This window comes from Pseudorca crassidens, chromosome 17 (assembly GCF_039906515.1).
Source record: "Pseudorca crassidens isolate mPseCra1 chromosome 17, mPseCra1.hap1, whole genome shotgun sequence".
Lineage (NCBI taxonomy): Eukaryota > Metazoa > Chordata > Mammalia > Artiodactyla > Delphinidae > Pseudorca > Pseudorca crassidens.
Genome location: NC_090312.1, coordinates 44844049 through 44869257, shown reverse-complemented (window position 1 = coordinate 44869257; position 25209 = coordinate 44844049). Strand labels below are relative to the sequence as shown.

At 40.9% G+C, this 25209-nt stretch overlaps 1 protein-coding gene across 1 annotated transcript in view; it reads right to left on the bottom strand.

The window, feature by feature from the left end:
• Window positions 1–16364, bottom strand: part of RUNX1T1 (RUNX1 partner transcriptional co-repressor 1) — a 128082-nt gene extending 111718 nt beyond the window's left edge. Inside the window, 2 exon segments of the mRNA XM_067711798.1 lie at window positions 16055–16079; window positions 16081–16364. Of these exon segments, the coding sequence (XP_067567899.1) occupies window positions 16055–16079; window positions 16081–16176 (121 nt within the window). The 5' untranslated portion in view covers window positions 16177–16364.
• Window positions 16365–25209: the final 8845 nt, after the last annotated feature.

Here is a 25209-nt window from a genome sequence, read left to right as displayed (position 1 = left end):
ATCTCAGTTTTGAGGCACATAAAATTACCATGTGGATAAACTTCCTTTATAAGATAAATTTCTCAATTATAAATGATCTCCCAATATAGAATATACTATTTCACTTTTTAACTTCACTTGTGTCTATTTTAATCGGAGTATACTGAAGTGAATGGAGAAAAGTTGGCAGGAAGATAGTATTACAAAATATTTTAAATGTACGTTTATAAATTCTTAAATGTTAACATGGCATACAAATACACATTCAAGTAATACACAATGTAAACCTCAAGTTACCCACTGATGATTTTCCTCATTCAACTATTTTTATATATGAAACATTATATCACAATCAATAGGATAACTCACCAAAAAAAAACAAGGAGTTAATGTTTAGATTTTTCAAAATAATGACTTTGGAGTATTATGTTTGTTCTTCATACCTCCAACATAATAAATGATCTTCTGATATAAAATAACGATAAAATGAGTAATGGTAATGAGCACTATGACATATACATCCAGATTATTTGTGATACTTATTCCACACTGAAGTCCGTATCACATGCAATCAAAAGTAAAATTTCTCTATCTTTAATAATTGCTTTGTTCCAATCCTAAGCCCTCAAATTTGTAAGACCTCATTATGAGGGGAACATATACTGAGACCAGTTTAAAAGCTAAACTCTACCAAGAGGAGAATGCCTAAAACAATTTGTAGTTCTACAAGAGTGTTATTAAAAAGGCTCAACATGTTGTATTACCATGGAAATTGTGGAAAACAGACATTCCCAAACAAATATTACTTTTTCTCAATGGTATGAAGTAATGAAAACCACATGTGTAAATCTGCGATCTGTGCAGTAGTTCAAGCTGCAGCTAAGAGAAAATACAGAAAGTGAACTCTGCTATATAAAGGATTTTTGTTACAGAAATATAATGTGAAAACCAGATGCAGACAGAAAACCTTAATCACAGATGGGAATGTAATCACTGGCATACTGAATACTTTTTTGATCAATCTTAACCATATGCGTAATGTATTTATTTTCTAAGGAATGCAATAACTTGAGAGAACCTTCTATTTGAATTCAGTTAACCTCGTATTTATAATGCTTTTATCTTACTCCCCCATCCCTTCAATGTGTACACTGAGCCAAGGTTTTAAAAGGAAGAGTTGCTGGCCTTGGCAAATCCTTCTTGTATCAGTTTATCTTTCAAAGTTTTAATAGGATGTAAAGACTACACACATCAGAATCAACCTCAAAAGCAATCAAGTGCAGTTCCCCATTACTGTGTTTCTCAGTCACTGCCAGGAATCCCTTCACTGCCCAAACACATTTCTCTACAGAATTATATCAACATTTGGGGCAAATTTTCCTTTAGTAAATAAGATAGTTATTCCAAAAATGAGGCTTTAACACACCTCTTTTATCTACCAATATGAACTGAATCAAACCTTTAACTTTTTCCTTTCACAAAAACATCTTGTAACGTAAAGAATGTCCCTTTACTTTAATAAAAATACAATTAGTTTTTGGTTCCAAGGGGAATTACCACAAAAGGAATCTGTTACATCATACCTTACTCAGAAAACATTACCTTAATAAGCACAGTCCCTGACACTGGGTTGTAGCTTACCTTTGTCAAGACCTCCACAACCTTATTCGTAGGACAATTCTGAATCCCCCTGATTTGAAACAGTCAACGGAGCACCACCATGTAGGCCTCACTTTAGGACTACATTCAACTTCCAACAGGAAGTGACTGGGACACTATGTTATTTAGGGTGTCCCTAAACTTCAAGGCCCCAGCTGCACAAGTTTCCTTAAGCTTCTATGGCATATACTCATCCTGATTCTCCTTCTCTCTTCTAACTACTCATCCCCTAATATATGCATAGAAACAAACAGTCCTTATTCTGACATTCAAGATCCTCCATGATTTGGCACTAACCTACACCTTCCAGCCTCTGCTCCGTCCATGCCCTTACAGGGTACAGCTCTTCAATGGATAAACTCCCATAGAATGCGTCACCTCATCTTTATGGCTTTGCCCATTAACTCTTCCACACTTAATGGCCAGCTCCTTTTCAACACTCAGGTTTCATTCAAGTGTAACCTCAGAGACAGTCTTCCCTCCTATCCAAAATAAAGTCTCACCACCACCGGCAGCACCCGCCACCATTCTCTCCAACATTGTTTTTTTTAATTGTCTTCATTACATTTAACACTATGGGGAATAATCTTACAAATGTCTCTATTGCATGCCCCCCTAAACTGTAAGATCTATGAGAACAGGGGTCTTGTCTGTTTTGCTAATAACTCTATCCTCCATACTTAAAACTGTACTTGACACCTAAAAAGAATACTAATGAAATGCTATAAAGGCCCAATTCAATCCCTGTGACCTTCACAAACCTTTCCCTGACCACTCCTGGGGCCCACGATCATTCTTCTTTAAACTTCTTTAAACTATAATAGCATTTATGGTCTATGTCAGGCGGGGCAACCTTTACCTTCCAGACACTGTTCATATGAGCCCATTCCCACCAGTACTGTACATACACAGGCCAGTATGGAAATCACCCAGGGTATCCAGGGCTATGAAGCCAGCCCTTCCTCCCACAGTAAGCAGTAGGATACCACGATTAAGAACTGCAGGCAGCATTAAGTCCATACAACCTCTAAGATGTAAATGCACTCTAGTAGTTTTTATGCATAGACTTATCTCCCAACTGAGTTTATCAATTGAGTTTCCTGTTCTGGAAAGAGATCCCATCTTATTCTCTTGCTGTCTTCAGACCTTACCTTGATGCAATATATGCATTTTGTTGTTAACGGCCATGAGGGAAGGGGCCATGTTTATTCAACAGTCTTCATACCCAGTGCGTGGCTCACAGAAAGTGTTCACTCAGTATTGGCTGAGTGAACAAAGGAATAAATGATAACGCAATCACTAGCTAGTTTTTCTTCAAGCCTCTTCCTCTTATTGTGATAAAGCATTATTTTAAAATCCTTCAAGTATTATTTTAAAGATAAAAATTAAACAGAAAGCAGCTGACCAATCTATGAATTATTTTTAGTCAAACTGACAATGCAGGATGATCAAGGAGTTAACAAAGCAGGCAATTTAAAATAGTAGGAAGCTCTAAAATATCTCGTTAAAGATATAATTTAATCTTCAATAAAATAAAATCTCCTAAAATGACTGCACCTTACCTGCACTGACCACTTAGCTCACTGCATGCAGTTGGACTGGAATCTCAGGTCTTACACTTATTAGCTATTTGATCTTGAACAAGTCACTTAACCTTTCTAAGCTTTAGATGTAAATCTCTACAGTAGGATAATAATACCTAACTCACCGGGATGATGTGAAGAGATAACACTTATAAAGTGCCTATCTTGCCCCTAGTGCAAGTGTTGTTTCATTCAATATGCTCAGTTCCTATCAATCGAGAGTAGAAAGGAGGTAATACCTAGTTTAATATTATGATTTAAAGCATTAAAGCACTAGGTCACTACTCAAAAAATGACCTAGTGCAATCAAAACATTTTCTTTTCTGAAAGTCACTGCTATACTATTAGTGATAAAAGTAAGTATGCTCAGTCAACAATCCCAAAATATGTGGAAGGTGCAGGTCCTAAAACATTTTGCAGTGGAAAAAAATAAAGAACCACAAGCTAATGGTTTGTGATTAATTTTTTCCTCATCTAATTTCATCTATGGAAGAGCACCTCTAGAGAATAAGAGAAGAGAGAACCAATTATTTCCAAAGACTGGTTTCTCCAAATAAAGGCATCTGTTCCATGCCGGCAACTTTCACATGAAAGAAAAACGAGACTTTGAAAGTATCTGTATTCAAGGTTGATGGCCACATGTCTCAAAAAACAAAACAAACAAACAAAAAAAAAAACTACGATTATCCAACTGCAAATATTGTCTGGTTGCTGCTGCTTCTTATCAGCTGATATCTCTCTCTCCTCTTTCTTCCCTCTCTTTTCTTCCTCCCTCTCCCTGCCTCAGAAACTTGTAAAGCTATGATATTTTTTGTACTCTAAACAGTAACTTTTCGAAGTACAGTGAGAAGTCTTGATAATTTTCCATTTTAATTTTAGTATAATTCCCACCTGCAGCCTTTGTGGCTGGCCCTGTCCATGGGGAAAAAATGGGGTGGTAGGATTTGAAGACTTCCAGGAGAGTGGTACTGAGCCCTGGAATAGAGAAGCCTGGGAGTCAGAAAATCTACGTTCAGACCTCGCCCCACAACCCATGCAGGGCGACGTTGGGCAAGTGAGGAAGCCTCTAGGAGTGATTTACAAATGAGCTCACTCCCAGGTGAGTGTTAAGTAAGGCAACATGTGAACTTCACTCCACGAAGGCATCTACCGTGCCTCCTCCCCACACATATCTGTCTGAAATTGTTCGGTCACTTGCATTGAGGAACTAAAGGCTGCCCTTCTGAAACCATCTCTTGGAATTGTTACCTGGAAGCAAAGACAGTAAGATGCTTCACCCGCTTTGGTGTTCAGCCACAGAATCTTGGGATGAGACAGACCTGTCATTCTATCCAGTGCCATTCCTAGTTTTAAGGCTGGTTCATCAAGCAACAGCTGGAATCCCACACAATATCAGAGAAAAGACAAGACTGGTGAGTAAAGAGGGAGTGGGAGAGGGGGCTGTAGAAGAGTGCTAGGGAGAAGTGCTCAGCCTGGGGTCTGCCCAGAAAACAGACATGACAACCAAAAGAGGGACGGGAGCCCCTGGCACCTAAGGGATCACTTGAGGGCATGGGAGAGGGAAAGCTGAGAGTCACAAAAATGGTCCTTGTTGGGGCCCTGATCCAAGGGACAGTTCCAGCTCATAAATATGTCCATGTATACAATATTTTGATTACAATTTCAGGGATCTCATCCTTGACAAAAAGTACATTTGTGAGCCATAGGGAGAAAAATAAATAAAACAGGTTAAGATGTGCACTTATGAACATACAAGTGACTTGACCACTTCAATTTACCCAGGGCTGCTATACATGTGGGGTTTTTTTTGTTTGCTGAAACTTAAACCTAAAATATGGTGGCAATAAATTGTACATTCTGTGATAAGAGAACACAATAAAAAGGGATCAAGGGGGGGAAACGGATTGGGAAAGAAACGACATGCTCTTGCAACCAAAGATTTCATTTTGATCTTAGCAATGAAATATTTGAGGACAGTATTAAGTAAATAACTTGAAATATTTGAGAACAGTATTAAGTAAATAACATGAGCTTTCACCAAATATTTAATAAAGCATCAAAAAGTACCCCAACTGTTCCAGACTCCTACTTTCAAGGAGCTTACAAATCAGCAGAGAAGTCTGAATCACATGAATAGCAGCAAAATGCTAGATGTGAATAAATTCTATCTTTGAAGAAGAGAGGTCATGAAAACTTGAATAGTTTCATTAGCAACTCAGAAGAGGACAAAGTAGGTTCCCTGCAGAAACAGCTCTCAATTAAGGCTGAGGTGAGAAAGGTCTAGCAAATCAGGAGCATTGTCTGACTTGAACATCTCTATATCCCCAGGCATTAAACAGGACTAGACTCCATTAAGAATTTGCTGAGTGAAGGTGACGGAAAAGGAACAGCCATAGAGAGGAGAAGATCCTACAGGGGGCTTCCAGAAGAGAGCAGTGGACAGTTCATGAGTGGTCAAGTCAGATGCCTAGCACAAGCAAGCCTTTCTGAAATGATATTGTGCTTTGTATATACCATCTCATGCAATCCACATGACAACCTTACGGGTCATGCCATTATTATCCAGATGAGAACTATTTCCAGATGAAGAGTAGGAGATTCAACAAGTGGCAAAGCACTGGGGAGATGCGTCTCTTCACCACTTCACTTGACTGCCTTCTAGCAGAGAAGAGAACATAATCACCTTCCCCCAGAAGGGCAGAATCCCAGAACCATTCATCCCAAGCTGATGCTACAGTCTCTAACTTTGCAGTGAATGAAACAGGTATGAGATTTGCAGAAAGACTCAGAGGACCAACAGATGTGAAATAAAAATTCTCCTTCCAACCACCAATGCCTGAGCCCCACTTTCTTCCCATAAAGGAACTACTACTGTCAGATTCATATGCATGAGTAGAAGTTTATGCACTTTTGGTAAAAATGTAGCACACTATATACATTGCTCCCTGCTTTTTTCCTTTCACAATATATCTCAGGAATGATTCCATATAAACATATATAAATCGGTCTCATCCTTTTAAAAACTATAGATTGGCTACAGAAGAAAGAAGTCTTAAAAAATCCAATTCTGAGAGATTTTTATCCACACACTCTGAATTTAAAGTTCAAAGAGTAAAAAGAATTCCCATTGTTTTCAAATTAAATGATACTAAACAAATCAAGGTGAAAGTCCCTGAAATAATATTATATTGGTGAACCATAGCCTAAAAGTCCTACATTTTGTTGTTGTTGTTTCTTCCAATAACTAAAATTCCTTAAATAGGGGAGACAATTAACAGTGAGCAATTTAGTAAGAAATGAATAGTGCCCTTTAAGATATAAAAGGGATTCCTTTGCTTTTCTAATATGAGGCCTCCATTTTAAAACAAAAACTTGTGATATCACACATGATAGTATTTTGTTTACAGTCTGCTGATTGTAAAATACATAAAGACAAGTTTCTATTAATTTCAGTAATATTTTAATGCATTTTTGTTCATTTAAAGTGTATTTGAAAAATGTCATTGTGTGAAAAAGTATTTGGTCTGCAGACAATGCTTGTGCTACTGAATGAATGAATGAATGTAGGTTCAAAAGCCCCTTGAAACTCACTGCTCCCCACTCCTCAAGAGTACTGAGCCCAGAGTCTGGGACACGCTGCTGTAGAAGAACAGCTTCTGCCCTCCCATCAACTCCTCCTTGACTCCTTATTCTCTGGTCCCTGCCTTCTCTCCTCTACATAATATTAGAATTGAAATAAATTTTTATAAATTATTCCCTAAACAAAAGTCCAATGTTTGAAACATGTAAAACAGTTAGGTTGCTCTGGTGGAAAGTTAAGGGTCCAGACCCAGCCCTCCTGACCACTTTTTTATTCTCCCACGTGGCCCAAAGTTACCAGCAAAATGAAAGGAAACTCAAAACAGTTCGAAATCCATGCAAGGAGCCAAAGCATAGGAGCAATGAATAATCAATCCTCCATGCAACCAGTACCCTTTAAGGAAAACCTACGAGGTTAACAGCCCCATCAACATTTCCCAAAAGCAGCTGGATCACGAGAATCCCTGGAGCAGGGATACACAATTGGGTTCTGAGGCTCCTTTCTGGGGGCTGTGATTCTATGAGTCTATGAGGGGTAAGGAAGCTGCCCCTTAAACATTGAAGCAATGCCCAAATTCTGGCAAGCTATGTGCACTGGACATCTAATCTGAGCTGTCATCACTTCCTCCTCTCTAAATCCACCCGATATCCAAGTACTAATTATTTTTCCTTTGCAATGTCTCTGGCATCTGCCTATTCCTTCTTGTCCCACAAACCCAATTCTGGCCATCCTTCTATAATAGCTAACATCTAAACTACTGCAAAACAAGGTCCCTACCTGGCCTCAGTCTTCCCCCATTCCAACCCATCTGGCCCACCGCAATCAGACCAACTCTTCAGAAACACAACTTTAACTGGGTCCATGGTTTCCTGTTGCCTGGCACAATTTTTTTTTTTTACTTTGGTTTTATTAAGATTTATTTTACCATGGCATCCTTTGTTCAAAAGAAGTCCAATTAGAAAATCTAATATCTAAAGCAATTTGTCATAAAGAACAGAACTATTCTGGTTTCACAGTGCTGAGAAGATAAACGAAAGGGCCTGAACCCAATCTGGGCACACTCTATGCCACCTCCCAACCCTAAGGGGTCCCATAGGACACAGTTTTTTAAACATCTGGCTTACTCAGAAGATAAAGCTTAATCAAATGCCTTATGATCTTTCTGTTTATTTCCCAATAATCACCCAAGGGTCCTTTTTGCTGTATCTGCATATGTTAATTTACTCTCTCTCTACCCTCTACCCACCCCACCCCAAGACACATCGCTTCTCCCAAAACCTTTTCCAGTCTCCATTCCTGCCTTATAACTGCCCACAACCCCATTACAATAATGTCGCCTTGATAAATCCTACCTGTCTTAAGACAAGGTGAAATTCCAACTCACTCCACCTCTAAAATCTCATTTACTATATCATTTAACTGGTAAGTAATCAAGCCTCTTCATCTTTTGTAGCTATTTAATTTGTCCTGAGCAGGTTTATCATTCAATGGGAACTGAGCTTACTACCTGTTCTGTGCTTCCATCTAACACACTGCTTTACACATAGTAGGCATTCATTAAATATTTATTAATTTACTTCAGATTTACAACCAACAGCAAAAATCTTAATTTTCTTTCAAATATTCTAAAAGGTTTCATTACCAGGGCTACCCAAAGAACATATGCCTTTCTTTTCAAATAGTCAAATTAGCTTTAATGGGTTGCTTATTTTATTACTTTTCATTTATATTTTCCTCTGATATTTTATACCCGCTTTCTCTCGCCAACTCAAAGCTTGACTTGGACAAGTCAATGGAGACTGATCACATTTACTTTCCATTTAGACCTGAATATCAGGTCTAAATGCACCTACCTACCCTTATTTAAACAAAGGATTCGAATTCATTGTCCACATTTGTTTCCCATCAGAGGTCAAATGTGGATCTCATTTCTAAATAAATCTAGCTAAAGATGAGAATGAAAATGTGTGACAGGTAGGGAAAGGGGTTGGGCAATAAAGAATACTTGCCTGACACATGATAAAAGTTACAGAATCCTAACATCACTTAAAAAGAACACTTTCACAGGAAAGGATTACTATGTCAGTCGATAAACATCACAGTTCCAGTCCCAATATCATCTGCTGTTCTTCCCAGCTGTGTTTGCTTATCACTGTGTACATAACATATGCATAGATTCAGAAAATAAACTAGCAGTGTTTCATGACCTGTCTTACAGCTCACATCTTCCTGTATCTTGAGGTTAGGGGAAGGAGTATATAGTACATCTAGTTTTAACAAAATAGAGCAACCAGCTTCCTAAGACTTTGTATTTAAAGCACAACTTGCACCATGCTTACCATATTCACTGGGAGATGACTTCCCAATTTCTAATATTCTGCTTGCCAAATTGGATGTGCATTTGAAATGCTCTCAGCAATGCTGCTGTGGTAGCTCCCTGGCACAACCCTATGCCAGCCTTTGCGGGTACCATAATCTATCTACTTCAGTGTCACCAGGTGCACTCCCCACAAGGTCTAGTGGAAGGGATGTCCCAAACACTCTAACATCTTTCAGCTAGTTTTCTCTCCTGGTGCTCCAATAGACCTGGCCACAGCTAGCTCATCACAGCTCTGGCAATATTTCTTCTCCTATTATTAGGGGCCCCCTAGCTCTTGAGAGCTTATCTTTAGACAAATTGCCATTACATCTCATGGTAATATTTTCTGTTATTTCTCTGATGTAAAATTCAATCCAGTCAAGTCAGGTACCAACTAAGAGTTCACTGCATACATACTTCTAAGACATTCATCTTTGTGGCAAAGAACTTCAATTTGGCCTCCCACCAAACTTGGAATGCCACTGCAAGAGCTTTCTATAACCTATGAAGCCACAGTGATTCCTGTGGTTTCCGTTTCTAGTGACACATGAAAGTAATGTAACGTGCATGTCGTTCCTAGTAAACAGTAGAAGTTTCTACTGCCATCCTGGATGATGACAAAGGGCTTACCTTAATCAAATCAGAAGTGTAAAAATGTAATAGTTCCCAAATTCCAAAGAAATCCAGCCTGGGTTCATTATTAATAATTTCACAAATTAGGATTAAACTTTTAATAATGTCTATATTTCTTCAAAATGAAAGTACAAAAATCAAAGTGTTACTGGTAATAATTGGGCTCTTAACTACTTTTTAGAAGGAACAGCAGACTGTTCTTTAGACAACAGACAGTTTTTTGGTCCTTCTTACTTAACACCTGATTCTAGCCAAATGATAATGTACCCCATTGGTTTAAATAAGCTATTACTTACAGGTTCTCTCCAAAAATGGTTTAAAGAGGTCATTTTCTAAATTTCCAAGTGACTTAGGTCCAAACCTTGAGACTGTGGAAAGCCTGGTAAGCACAATCAATCACCACCATGCTTTAGCCTCTAGCCCCTCACTCCTGCCCCCAGGCACCAAGTTCACCTTGTCTAGCAACCCTGAGGGAAAAGCATAAAGGCTATTTTCTTTGAGCAAGACCTAAAATCTTTAGTTCCTTCTCACTGCATAAACAGATTCTTCCCTCCATCATTCACTTCTGAAAAAAGTACAGTAACAACTAAAATTTCTGACAATCATCCTAGATCCAGGACGGCTATGGAAAAAATGACTCACTATTCCCCATACCCCTTCTTCACAATGAAGAATAGTGGGGAGATAATGATGTTCCACACTGATTCTATTTCCCAGTTATATGCAGATTAGTAGTGCCCCCAACTCAGAATTAAAACTATAAATGAGGATTTTTTTCATTCTCCTAACCATGGGAAATTCCTGAAAGCCTACTCCTAATATCCTATATAGTCTTGTACATAGGACAGCTGAGAAGCCTAATGATCAATGAGTCTATCATTTTGCTCCTGAAGAATGCACCTGAGGGCTGGAGTGCACCCCATGCCACCCAGAAAGTCAGTGACTGAACTGGAAAGGGAACTCCAGTTTGCCTATTAGGGGAATGCACAGACACTAGATCCTTCTTTTTATAATAGAATAGTTTACACCAGGGGTCCCCAACCCTGTTAGGAACCGGGCCACGCACAGCAGGAGGTGAGGGGCGTGTGAGTGAGCAAAGCTTCCTCTGCCTCTCCCCATCGCTCCTCCATTGCTCACTCTACCGCCCTGAACCTTCCCCCCCACCCGCACGCCCAGTCCATGGAAAAATTTTCTTCCACGAAACCGTTCCCTGGTGCCAAAAAGGTTGGGGACCACTGCTTTACATTACATAATCAAACTCAAGATGGTACAGAATCCCTCTCCTCTTAGAAGTGACTAGGAAGTGGACCTAGCCAACTGGGAGATGCCGAGATCGAGATATAGAGTGACCAAACTGACTGCGATGGGACAAGCCTCAGGGACTAAGGACACTGGGCAGAAGACCACTCTGGAGTGCTGAATGAGATCAACAGAGGGAACAGGCCTCAAGGCCTCAGTGTAGTGCAGGAAGGTGGTATTCTGATGGGAGAACAGAATTTAGTAATGGAAAAGCCTGGATTAGGAGGCACTGAGGGATACAGAGTGGCATGCATTTGGGCATATCCAAGGATATCTGCTGGCCAGTAGCCAACTGTGATTCCTAGGTTGGGGGCAAGGGCAAATGTAAAGAAAACAGTGGATGCATAGTTCATAACTGCTAAGGAACACGTTAAGCCAGATATTCAGAGAACATGGCTCTAATTATTAGAACTTGGGAACAAAGCAGGTAATTAATTTGGGGAACACAGGGAAACCTCAGTTTTCTAAACTGGAGCAAAAGGTCAAACCAGAAGAACTACTAAAAGAGTGATGGACTAGAGCTCTCTGAAATGAAGAAAGTGAAATGCTGGTTAATCATTTACTTAAAATCAGTGATGACAATGTACATGAAGGTTAATGCCAGGCTCACAGTAGGTCTCTAACATTTGTCCACTCCTCTACTTTCTCCCAAGTCCAACAACTAGGTGGCAGCCCTTGAATGCCCAGAGCACATTCAGTAGTCTATGCCCAAGGTGTTAAAAGATTAATGAATCTAGTCAATCACATTCCCTAAGGCACTTGGAGGTGTTGAGATTGCTGGACAAACAATGGGAAAACTTTACATTTGTGCCCTCCACATTCAACAAGATCTATATCCTAGAGGCCCCGTTCACCCAAATACTGATTTGCCTTAGGGACCCTGATCAATATGAAAGCCCACAAAAGCAAACCCCTACTTCATGAGTTACATTATACAGGTAACCTCAATCAGAACTATCAAAGCAGAGGGATTTTAAGTAGGTCTCTTACAGTCATTGAAAATGTTAGTGGTTCTAAGCAAGATTGATGGTTTAAAACTTTTTCAAACAAGAGGGTCTCAAACCTTAAACCTCAACCATGGGGCATTACTTTTGCAGTGGTTCTGATATAAAAGCCTGAACATCACTTGACAAAGTAAGAACATTCTGAAAAGAATCACAAGAAGCTCTTCCCTGTTCAAGCCACATAAGGCACTGAGGCTTAAAGGCTGATTGTGGCTTCAGCACAAAAAACAACTCACTAGACGATCACACGTACCAAATGATGGGACTGTGTCTGTGAAATAAACTTTCTTCACTGATATGTGATCCAGTGTCATTTCTTCAAAGCGGCAAAGTGCTCGGTGCTATACCAGAGAATATACCCACCAAGGAATATACCCAGATCTCTGAAAGATATGCCACAATCTGGCTTCAAATTGGAAATTACATTCTTTATAAGCATTATTCTTTAGTTGGTTAAATACATGTAATCACAAGTACACACAATGTTGTTTTTCAAACTACCTCTTCTTTTGACTGGTGTTTCAGAAGAAACATTGCATCTGTTAATATCAAATATGCTAATGTGTCACAGTGTCTGTCTTCTCTTTTATCCACTCTGGAGATATTCGGAGCTTATCTCCGAAGAGTGTGTCTGGCAATTCAAGTGTGAAGCTACAAGCTACATAGTCTCTAATTGATCCAAAGCAGTGATCATGTCTCACCCTAGACAAATTACTATAGCCACAAGTCCACCCAACTGCAATTGTGGATGGAGTCAATATTGAACCTGATCCAAATTTCACCAGTCTTCCATCTAACTTAATTCTCTATGTCCAGTTTTACATGGATAGCATTGCCATTCATTTTCTTTTTGCAGGAATGAAGTATTATTTTTATTATGATTATTCATGTTAGAGTTCTCTTTTTAATACTGGATGATTATTTTTTTTAAACATGTCTTTCCTAGAAATATCACTAGTAAAATGCATCCAATTTTTCTCTAATGTGGTGCTTTCCCTGTCCATAAAACTTATTTGATTAGCAGTACTATAGAAGCTAAGGCTTTTGTATGCAGGCACTCAAGCATAATGTAATCATTTTATTTAAGCATGAAAAAAATTATTCTGAAAGCCCTGTTAGGTAAAATATCCCTGATTGGTTTAAACTTATATTTGCAGGTATATTAAGGGTGAAATAAATCACGGAATGCCCAGTATGCAATGGAATAGTGTTAACTTTGTTATAATAGTAAGCAGTAAGTTAAAAATTGTAGTATTAGAGAATGTAAGGAATAACTATCATTATAAATAACTGCATTTAAACAGGTTATTTTAAAATAAATTTTGTTTTATGCGAAACCATTTTATATTACAAGGATTTTCACCCATGGAAACCTCTTTCATAGTCAAACGAGATGAGGTCCTAATTGCATAATACCATTTATCTGCTGAGGATAAAAGTGCCAACAAATGAAAATGCACATTAGGCAAGAGATTGTCAGAATAGAAAATTGTCTTTTTTATTTCTTTTTATTTTTTTGTTTTTTTGTTTTTAAATAACCCACTCACATTAACGAAAGACTGCAGTAGCTTCCAAATTATAGGTTGTTATTTTTAGTGGAAGTAGTTCAATATTCATATTGGAGCAGATGTAGCAGTTTAACAAAACAGCTCTTCAAATCCTGCACAAATTGAAAACAGGAAAACTGATTGCATTTTCTCTTATCACTTTCCTTTTCTGAATTGACACTTTTGGCCTTCTGAAAATTTACACATGGCTTTCATCTCAACAGCACCTGCTGATCAAACAGAAACCTAACATTTTCATGAAAATGGTATAAAGAACTAGTTTTGTTCTAAACACTGTAAAGGGCATAAGTTGCCTACTAGATAGCAACAACTGCTGGGTATAAGGCATATTCATAATAGTTTTACATTTTCATTAAGCTTTAAAAAAATACATTAAGTCCCTTCTGGTTTTTTCCATGTTCACTTTTGTATGATTCAAATTTCTTTGACTCAATGTCTGCCTAATACTTAGTTTTATCATGCAGCGACTATGCAAAATGTGTAAAAGGGTAGCTTACACTAAGATACGGAATATTTAGTATTTTCTCTGCCACTACTTGGAATACACATATTTATCTATATATTGCTGTCTATCCAGGCACATGGGTGTAAAATACACACATCCCATTTTCTCATTCCACCCACAAAAAAAAGCAAACAAAGTCAGGCCCTATTTTTGAAGGGGCCTTACAAATTGTTTTATCAGATACAGATTTAGCAGGTGCTTGAATGTTTGAGGATCCCCAACTGGGGAAAAATGGATGTCACCTGAGCACAGGCCAGTAACGATCTACCAACCACTCAGTGTAAATATCTCTGGGAAGGTAAAGTTAAATCTTGAAAATGGGTATTCTTATATGAAAAATACAAGATTGACAGCTAAGTAGCTTCCCAGATTTTTAAATAAAAGTCCATCACATATTTATCTGTTACACCTAACTCTAAGTAAAATTAAAGATGTTCCTAAGACATGCTCTCTGTCAGTTTCCTAGCAAAAGGGCTCTACCCCTCTGAAGGATTCCAAGTGTCCATTCCCATTCTGCCTGGGTGACAAGGTAACCTCAGGCAGAAATGACATACAGTAATATATGTACCACTCTGGCAAGTTGGCCTGTGAATTTCGGTGTTTCATCATGCTCACTGAGGCAGCAGCAAACCTGAAATGTCAGTATGTTCAGTCAATGGAAGTGAAATAACGGGACTCTATTGTCTTACCCAATCGATCTGCTGTTGTCAACAAGGAAACATGCCCCCCTGGCTTTAAACAAATTTTAATTAGGCTCTTAGTTACTGGTTCATATTTACCTATGAAAACACTTATCTTGACTATGTGTAAGAAGCAAAACAATTGTTTTTCCCACTTTTATCCGTTTTAACTACCTTCTAAAGTTAATACTATAATTTTTTAAGTACACTCATGAGTGTATTAAACATTTTTTTAATTAAACAGTTTTATTAGACATTTTAAAATTATTTTTCTTTTAAACCAACTCCAAGGGAAAAAAAATCCCATGGTTCAAATCCAAAACACAAATCTACCTAACAACTTGCTTTCTTTTTCCCTCTAGACCTAGTTGAAACCATACTATAAAATCAACTAATTCCATATTAAAAGTAGGTTTCATTTGCTTTTCTCACTCATTCAAGTACCACCATTAGCATCAATTCACCACCCATTCAAAACATGTCACACAAAACCAAACACAAATGATCAATTCCAAAAGCCTCTACCAATTTTGCTCAGTTTATCAATCTTACAAATAAGGGGTAAATGAAACTCCTGTTATATGGGGGATGGTGCGAAGAAGGGCAGGAGGTGGGGGTGAAAAGAAAATAAGGCATTTAAGCCCTTCAAATTTGCCTACGTTCTACAGTCCCTCCCTGCACCAGAAGGGAGACAGTCTCACCTTACAATAAAAATAAAAATGAACTAATCAAGTTGTTAAGCAGCTTTTTCTCTCCCCTCTTCATCTAAAGGCTTCAGCATCCCGTCAATAAATAATCTATTGTTCCCCCTTTATCCAGTCTCTTTAAACCTATTCAGAATGGCAAAACTAAACCCAATTAAAGATAAGGCCCTCCGGTAATCTCACCTCCGTGAGTCCTGTCTGGATAGCAGAGGTGATGGGAGATAGCGGCCAGGCCAGGGCTGATGCCTCCTCACCACACACAACAAAAGGCAGATTTCTCTTTCTCCCTCTGCTAATCTTTAAATGTAAATTCTCTCCGCCAGCTAAGAGGAGCGACAGATAACATGTTACATCTTCACTTCTCCTGGTCTTATCGACTTCTGAATCATTGGAAAGGGAGAGAGGAAAAGAGAAACGCAGCCTCCCCACACCCCCCTCCCCCGTTCTTTCCCACCCCTCCTTCCTCCCTGCCCGCCTCCCCTCCCCGTTCACGGAGATTACCTTCTGGCAAAGGAGCGCAGGAGAGGCGGCCGCAGCCGAGGCGGCACCCAGACCGCGGCTTTGTATTCATTAAACACACATCGGAGCTTATCAGAAGTAAAAGGCTTGTCAGGATGGCACATTGTGTGTGAGTGAGTGTGTGAGCGCAGGAGGGAGAGGAGAGAAGCCAACGTGCATCAGGGTGATTACAATATCAGCAGGGCCCAGATGGAGGCAGGAAAATAAACAGAGGGTGCGTGTGAGACGGAGCGGGAGAGGGAGGAAAAGTGGGAGAGACAGAAAGAGACACAAGCTGGAGGGAAGAAACGGAAAGGCAAGGAGGGGGCGGGGGCTCCGGCTCCAGAATGGGGATGGCAAGGAGGGCGAGGTACCCCAAGGCTGGCTGAGGGTGAGAGCCAGCGCTGGGGGAGGGTGGCCTGCATTCCCCAATCTGCCTCTACCCGGAGAGAACGGGAGGAATCCAGACTAGCAAACTGGATTTCCCTGCTCCAGGGCTAGACCGCCAACATTTTGGAGGTTCTGTCAAGGTCAAACGGGGATCAAGAGCTCTCTTTTGGCGGAGCTTATAACAATGAGACATTCACCATCTCACCTCCATCCAAATAGCCACAATTTGCAAAACAAACCTAGTGAGTCCTCACAGCAGTTACACAGCCTTCCAGACCGACCTCAAGTGGGAGTTCCCATCCCTTTCTTTGCTGACCCCAACGGTCCTAATTTCCAACCCCCTACCCACACACACAAAGACCAACCCAGGCAGATACAAAATATCTCATTTCTCTGGGCTTCAAGTGTCCCAGCAGAAGACTTGTGTAGCCAGCATCACTGTGATAAGAAGGCGCACTTGTGATTGGTAGCTACAGGTGACTCTGAGACACCTGCTCCACCTCCAGAAATTGTGTTGGGGAGGGGTTCCTCATGTGTACATCTGAGAGTCTATTTTGGAGGTGGGAATTTAAAACTGAGGCAATCAATCTCGGCTTGAGCTCGGCTCACAGCTCTTCACCCACCCAGAGCCCAGGAATCAATCAGAGAACAAGCAGAGAACTAGCGCTCCTCCATCAGCCCAGAGTTCATCTTCCACCCCATCAGGGTCTGGAGGGAGATACACCTGAGTGGTCTCATGGGAGCCCCTTTCCACTTTTAAGTGCACCCGTCAGACAACATGAACATCTGATCAGATCCTTAATGGAGTGCAGATAATGCAGCAAAGAAGGTTATTTTATTGCGGGGAGAGGGAGTATTTGGTCATGTTGTATTTCAAGGCACTGAAGCTTGGTTAACAAGCTCTCACTGCAGTATGAAGAGTTCAGAATAAAGTAGCCAATAAAGTACACAATTGTTCATGGCATACATTGCAGCCCCAGCTGCAGTGAAACTTCAGATTGTAAAATAGTTTATGCATGAGGTCTCAATATAAAGAGACAAAATAGTTGGGAGGAGGAGGAAATAAGGCTAGTGAGTAGAGAAAAACACTGAAGAGCAAGAGAATTAGCAGCAGCCTCTGCGAGGAGACAAATTTGAAGAAGCCCTTTAGAAAACGAGAAGCACTGTTTAATCAAGCACTCCCCTCCAAATCACTCAGTCAAAAAAGTTTTATGTGTAGTGGATCCTCCTGCCCACCCCAAGAAAATAATTAAGGGAAATTGGATAGGTAAGGTAAAGTGAAAAAAGCTGGGCATTGGTGGGGGAAGGGCATATGTGAAAAATCTTGTCATGCAATGAATGTCAGATGAAAAGGGGTCTGCCACAATCCACCAGTAATCCAATAATGTGGAAAACCTCGTGGTATCACTGAGACGAGAACGAGGTAGTATTTCCCCATAAATCTTCAAAAAGTGAGCAGGTTCAATAGTTAGAGAAGGGTGCAAGGATAGGAAGTAAACCATTTGGCAGGGTATGTTACAAAATCGAGTGCACTCTAAATGGGTGAAAATCTGTCATTCTTACATGTTTTAAATTTAATAAGATTTCTCTCATAAAGGGTCACCTTTCACTTTTCCTGTTACAAAAACTGCATTCAGAGTAACCAGACACAATCACATACACCTTCCCCTTTATTACATCTTAGATCAATTTGGACACAAACTACCGACAAATATTTATAAATCCAATGCAACTCTAGGAAGTAAAAAATACAACTTACAAATGCCAACTGATTTTTCCATTACATGCTCTCTGAAAAAATGCTATTTAAAAAACAAAGCCCTACTACTTTCAAACCCAGAAGAGGCTTACATTTTTTCTTTAAAAGGCATCCAGACACTGAAGGCATGAAGAAAACTTCACAAAAGCTTATCTGCCAATGTTCTTATTTTGTAAAGGCACAGTATTTCTATTACTACCTTGTTTGTTCACTGACTTTTGGCTCACGGTTACAGAAAAGATCAACCAATTCTCAAATGGGAAGAATCCATGACTCTCTTCCAAAGCAAACACTTTGCTGCAAAGCTTTCAATTAAAAAAAAAGGGGGGGGGGAATATAATAAGAAGTATAATCACAGAATAAGTGTACAACAGAAAGTGGTTTCTATAATCACAGCTGTCTTAAAGGCCAGGCTGGAGACTAGAAATCTTAATTTCAACTAGTTCCTTTCTTAATAATAGGTTACCTTCCTATAGGAGCAAGAAGGCCCATCTGCCTCAGGCAGATAAGTTTCGAAGCATTAATTCAGATAAAAATCTAGCATTTTCTTTCTTTCTTTGAGTATGTGAATTCTAGTGTGCTATAATGTGAGAATTCCAACATATGACCATTATGGCATAATATCTCATTGCTCAGCTTGTCATTATTTCATTTGTAATTCTTATGTTAATTATGTTCATAATTACTATAAACAGATGTGGTAGACATTCATGTGACCTTTTATTGCAGAATGCATTCCTCACTCATTTTGCTATAATTTCTCATGTATGTGAAACTGAAATGCAAAAAAAAGAAAAGCTTTCTAATTTTCTAATGTTTTATATGCATAAGTTAAATCAAAACCTACCTTCTACTTCATCTGCATTTCAAAATATTAGAATATTCTTAACATTTAAGCTGCTTTGTAGAACATTTTCAAATTGCACACTGACCCTCACTGCTGCTCACTAAATTGTAGCTATGGATGCCAAACAAAGGCTAGCGTCCGTGTCTAAGTTGTTTGTCTTTTTTTATTTTTAATATCAAAGGTTAATGCAGCAGAATTGTGCTTCAAAACCAAGTGCCTAACAGCTACATAGCAATTTATTCACTCATAACTCAACCATCACCCTCTTTACATAAAACACATTTACAATAAAATCAGTATGGATTTCATTAGCTGTAAACCTCCTCGAATTTCATTTCTTTGGCCCTAATCTATAATTAGTGTGGACAGACAGGTGCAAACCCTTCTCTTCTACAGATGGCTACTGGAAATGGTGCAAAGTAGCTCCTTCTGTTTAAACAACACAGAGATAACCTGTTCTGTCTTATCACTTACAATTACCTCCATTAAACTGAACTAATGTTTGCTTTAATAAAATGTTCACTGTTCTTTAAACATTATTTAGGAACTCTTATATTAATGGCTGTAAAAAAGTGAAGTTGGAAGGTGTCTCTTTAGATAATAATAAATAACTTATTCTGGATGAAATGTTCTCACTTGATGGATAATATTCTGGGGTTCACAAAGGTGTTTTAGTTGACTTAACATTTGTCAGTTATTTTGCATAAATAGGGTCAAATATGGTATTTTTAAAAGGCATCTGGGTAACAAACAATTTAACAAGAAATTCAGAAGTATGAAATGTTTAATTTCTTTCTTAGAGATTTTAACTTATTATTGAAGTATATAATTCCTAAAATCCTGGATTGTTTTCAACGGTTATTTATGTTAACCTAATTTTATGTATTTGTTTAACTTCTGATGGATTCTGAAAGTTGTATGAGTTCAACATTTTAAGGCACATTTTAAAAATTAACCATGCATGCAAGTGCACTCTGTAAGCACATGGTTAAAAATACCACCATTTCATAATAAATAGCTTCTATTCTATAAAGCAGAGATCACTTCTCCCTGCTTCTGCTATCAATAAAGTCTGTGGATCACTAGATGATGAATAAGGTGTCCATAAAACAAAGAAATTTTAAATGCCCAAACGTCAACAAATAAATACCTTTTCCCACTGAACTTACATAACTTACAGTAATAGACTCCAGTAAAATGCAACTGACTTTTTTTTCACATGCAAATCCTGCAGGTGCCAATTTTTCAGACTGCTTTGCTATGAAGGGCTATGCTGCCTGCATAAAACCTCAATGAAGAAGGGTTTGCATTCAGTGCCTGTCAGCTGATGTTCATATCAAAGAAGTGAGAAACAGGATTTGACAGTGAAGAATGTCCTAACCTGACAACCACTGACCAGCATTGCTATTGGAAGCATTTCTTTCTCGTGATCCCTTTTCAATGTTGGGAAAAAAAAGAAAAGAAAAAAGTGTTTTTTTTTTCTTTTTTGGCTAAGCTTCTATTTTACAATAAAATAAATGATAATGGCACCTTACATTTGTGTACTTCTTTGCAATTTATGAAGTGTTCTTTTATCTGCAAATATTTATACTAACACCCTGGATGGGAAAGCTCATCATTAAATACTAGCATCAAGAGCAATATCTTACTTTTCTTCAGAAAGGGAAAATCGTAAAAATATTAAAAAGCTACAGTCCTGTAGCTGCAACACATACTGTCCTAGTATTTCCAGCAACTTGCAGTTTAATAGTGCAGCTCCATTGTACTACAAGTAAAATGTGTCTTATTAGGAAAGTCCTTTACGGATAATTTTAAAATCAAATTATTAGCAGGTATTAGCGGGTCACAGAGACTAAGGCTACAAAGGAAAATATCATTTCAAAGATTTCTGGTCTGCTTTGAGTTCTCTAAACATTAAAGAAAAAACAGATCGTTTTCTCCACTTCTTTTATTAGGTGTGAACTGGACACTGGAGAAACCACATACTCTCCCATTCAGTATTTAGCTTTTCAAATAAAATGAGTGCTGTCTAAATGGTTTACAAAAAATTATCAATGCTTAAACAAAGTCTCTTAATATAAAGTTATTCTCTTAGTATAATCTTAGATAAAGTCAGCTTTTCTGTACCCAGAATGAGCCTGATTCCTTGATTATTTGGTTGAAAATTTTTCTTTTGAAAGAATAAGCCAAAGAAATATCAAATGCTAAATACAGTACAAGTAAAACAATGTTAGACTTCAACTTCCTCAACATACTTCCCAGCTGCAAAAAATGCCTAGGTCAAACTAAGACTCCCTGATTAATACTGGGTGAGCCCATCAGATGTCCCTTTAAAAACAACAATCAATAAAAAGAAAGAAAAGAAAAAGAAATCAGACTGCCCTATGTATGCTACCTGAAAGCCCACACAATGTTAAAACTAGAATTGACATTAAGGATAAACAAGGGAGAAAGATCCAGAGAATTATGAAATTGCTTCTCTTTGTACACATCACATCTGACATAACCACCCAGGTTTGGGCGAGGATGGTTTAAGAAACAATTGTGTTTGTTGATCTTTTCTGAGGAACTGTGTGACAGGAGAAACTGGGCACAACAGAATACTCACATGGTCAAGGCAAAAGGCTGCAATAAACTAAAAGAAGGCCCCCGACACTAACAAACCGTTTATCACAGAGAAGCTAGTCAATTTGTATTCTAGTGAGTGTGGACTCACTGGGCACAGACCCAGTTTCACTCCTGTTCTATGCAAAGGGAGGGGTATGATAATAAAAGCTACTGAGTGCACTTAAAAGTGGTACAGATGTTTAAAAGGAGACTAGAAGGGGAAAAAAAACCCTGTAAAACAGATTTCAGTTCACCCAGAAGGTAGAAAGGAAATGCTTTGGTCAGCAACCCAACCTTTACCAGGGGATAAATCAATTTGCAGCAGCTGTGGACAGCCATTTATATAAAGGCCCTGGGCAGATTAATTAAGGGAAGCGAAGTTAAAAATTCGAGGGGGCCCAGAGTTACATTAAGCACATGAAGTTGGTCTGGAGTAGCCTCCCCAGCTCTCCTAATCTTCACTCCCACGCCCTGGACTCTGTGACTGGTCTTCAGGAGCTCCTCCACGGGGAATACTAGCTGTTCCTTAAAGCGACACTCTGTAGCCAGGCTGGGGCACGTTGGGATTTGAGGTGCCCAACCTTGTATAATAAGCTATGCTCAAAAGATTTCTCCACTACGCTTTACAAGGAATAAGGAAACCCAGGGCTGCATGGCTCCCCAGCCAAATCCTCCAATCTTGAAAAGCGCGTGGGGCGGGGGGGGCTGTTAAGGGAGGACTGGGGCTATTTTTAGTAACAGTCTTGGTTCACATCCTACTTCCCGGAATCTGTCCTCAAACTTTTCCAAGGATTGACTGCCCTTACCCCACCCCACCCGCCAAAAAAGTTTCAAAAAACGGATTTAAGCGCCTTGTACCGACCTAACCGTCTTTGCTTAAGGCGTCCTGGCCAGCTCAAGGTCCGCCCAGGGAGAGGGGTCTGGGTGCGCCGACCAACCCAGTTCTTTCAGGCTCCCAAAGAGAGCGGCGGGGCCCGGAAAACGAAATTAATTCCCCGGACGCGGCTCCCCGTCTGGTCTGGGCTCCGCCAAGCGGGAGCTGCAGAGCACAAGGCTCCGCTCCCCGCTCCGGAGACGCGAGCCGAATCGGGGATGCAACTGGAACACCCAGAGGACCGGGGCAGCAGGGCCCCGGGCGCGCGGAGGTCTGGGCAGGAGCGACGCTGCCCACTGGCCCCCGGCGGCAAAGCCCCAAACCCATCGCGGGCGAGAGATTCCGGTCGGGAGACGCCGACAAGAGCTTAGGGGGCCGCGGCCTGTCCTCCACGGGCTTCCCACTCGAGTAGCCCGAATGCCCAGGAAGAACAGGGAAAGTTCGCAGGTGGGCGCAAAAGCGCTTGGGTGTCGCTCAGAGGACCCCGACCCCAGTCGCAGCCGGGTCTCAAAGTTAAGATTCCTTCTCTCCTGCTCCCAGAGCTAAGTTTTCCACCATCGAAACAAGCCTTTCCTTTCCAGTTAAAAAAAAAAAAAACACGATGAGGGTTTAGGGCCACCTGCCAAATGCACCGTAGGTACCTTGACCGGTTGTTTGGTCGGGGGGAAAATACGCATGATCTTCCTGCTCATATATCGTAATCATGGAGAGGAAAGAAAACTGTTGTAAACAGTGAGGGGAATCTAAGAGTAAAAACTGCATCCTTGGCTGACCCGTGAAGTTCAGTGTCAACGCAGCTTGGAGTCACTCGCGACGTTCCTCTTTGCCCTGGTGCGTAGTTCTGCCCTAGTTCAGCGACAAGTAACAGCCTGGGGCCTCTCGGCCGAATAATCCAAATGAAGATGACGGTCATCAGAATAATAATTAATAGCAACAGCCAGAGGCCCGTCCCCGCCGCCCGCCCGCCCAACCCTCCCGCGGGCACTTACACTGCATAGGGCCGGAGAGTCCCACCATCCGCAACCGGCTCCGAGCTGCAAATAAAACTTCCCGTCGTCTCGGCAGGCCCGCGGGGCGAGGGGGCGAGGGCACGGCGCCTCTTCCCTCGCAAGGCCAGAGTGTCCGGGACCACTCGCCCACGCGCGCTCGCCACGAGGCCTCGGAGTCGCGCCGCGGAGCGCCTGCGGCCGCTCGGCGCTACGCACAGCGAGCTGCGGTGCGAGGAGCCCGTGCTCGGGAACGCCAGCCAGACGCAGCCTCCACGCAGAGCCCAAGACTTGCGGAGCACCGCTCCTCCCGCCTCCCTCCCTCCGCTTTTCTGCTGTTGCTGCTGTGGCAGACAAATGTGATGTAGGGCGCAGGGAACTGCCACTGTCACAGGCGGCGTCTGCGTCTGCCTCGCCCGCCCTCGCTCACTCTCGAAGAAGGCGACGCATTTATCTGCAGGGCGGCCGAGCGTCCGCCGGGGAGCAGGAGCGCCGCGCGCTGTGCGGCTAGAGCGCCCGCACCAGGCCGGCTCCGGCGCGCGCTCGCGCCCGGGGCGCCGCGGCCGCTCGGGAGGGAGGCGGCGGCGCGGCCGCTACCAGGTGCAGGGAGGAGGGCCCGCGGCGGGGCAGGGGGGAGGTGGAGGTGGGAGACATCTGTGTCGTGCAGGGGTCACGGAGGTCAAGTATATGTTAACAATGGGCAGGCCCGGCTCGCTAGGGCGCGCGAGCGGGCGGCCTCCCTCCCGGCCTCGCCCTCTCCCTTGCAGGCTGGACGTGGGGCTGGCTCCCTAATGATGCTTTCCCGGGCCGCTTGCTCTCCAGCGGCCCGAGTGCCCTGCAGTAACCCAAGACGACCACTTTCCCTGGCCATCTGGAGCGCTCCTGGCTGCCCTGCCTGTGTCTCATCACTGGCTGGAGAGACAGCTCTGCTAGAAATCAAGCCACTCTCAGATCTCCACTCTAATCCCCTTCTGTTAGCTGATTTCCAGACTGACTATTTGCTTTCGTATTAGATAATAGCTTTAGAGAAAACAATTATCATTTTCTTTTTTCCTTTGTTTTTCTACTTCTTCCATAGTATATCATTAAGAGGGGCCTCTTTCTATCTCACGTTTTTGTTGGTTGTATCCCCCTCCCCCAGACCTTAATATCAATACCGGGGGTGGGGGTGGGGTCCCCGGAGGAAAAGACAGGGTGAAAGAATTCCAGATATTTCCAAAGTAAATAAATAATCTCTCAGTGAACAGGACTGACAATTTGTTCGTACAGAGCAAAAAGGGCTTGAATAATAATGAAAATATTAATATGTAAGTCAAATATGATCAGATAATGGCTTGCAATGATAAGTAAAATGAAATCTTTTCAAATTATTATGGAACGGTGCCACGACTGCAAATGTTATTATATTTAGTGTAACAATTTGAAATCCTGCTCTGAACCATGTTTTTTCCCAACTGGCTTAAATCAGTGCAAAATGTCCTGTGTGCACGTTTCTAAATTTCATCTCTACAAAGGAAAAACTGCTTAAGATAGAGTCAGAGTGAGCCTGATGCAGTGGGAACTGATGAGACATTCGTAGGTTTTATTTTTTTAAATGGTGCTTCAAATATTTAATAGTGAGTAAAATCCCTTCCCCCATCCTTTTAAACCCAGCTGGAGCTTCCAATTCTGAAGTCTTTTCAGACTCTACTAATT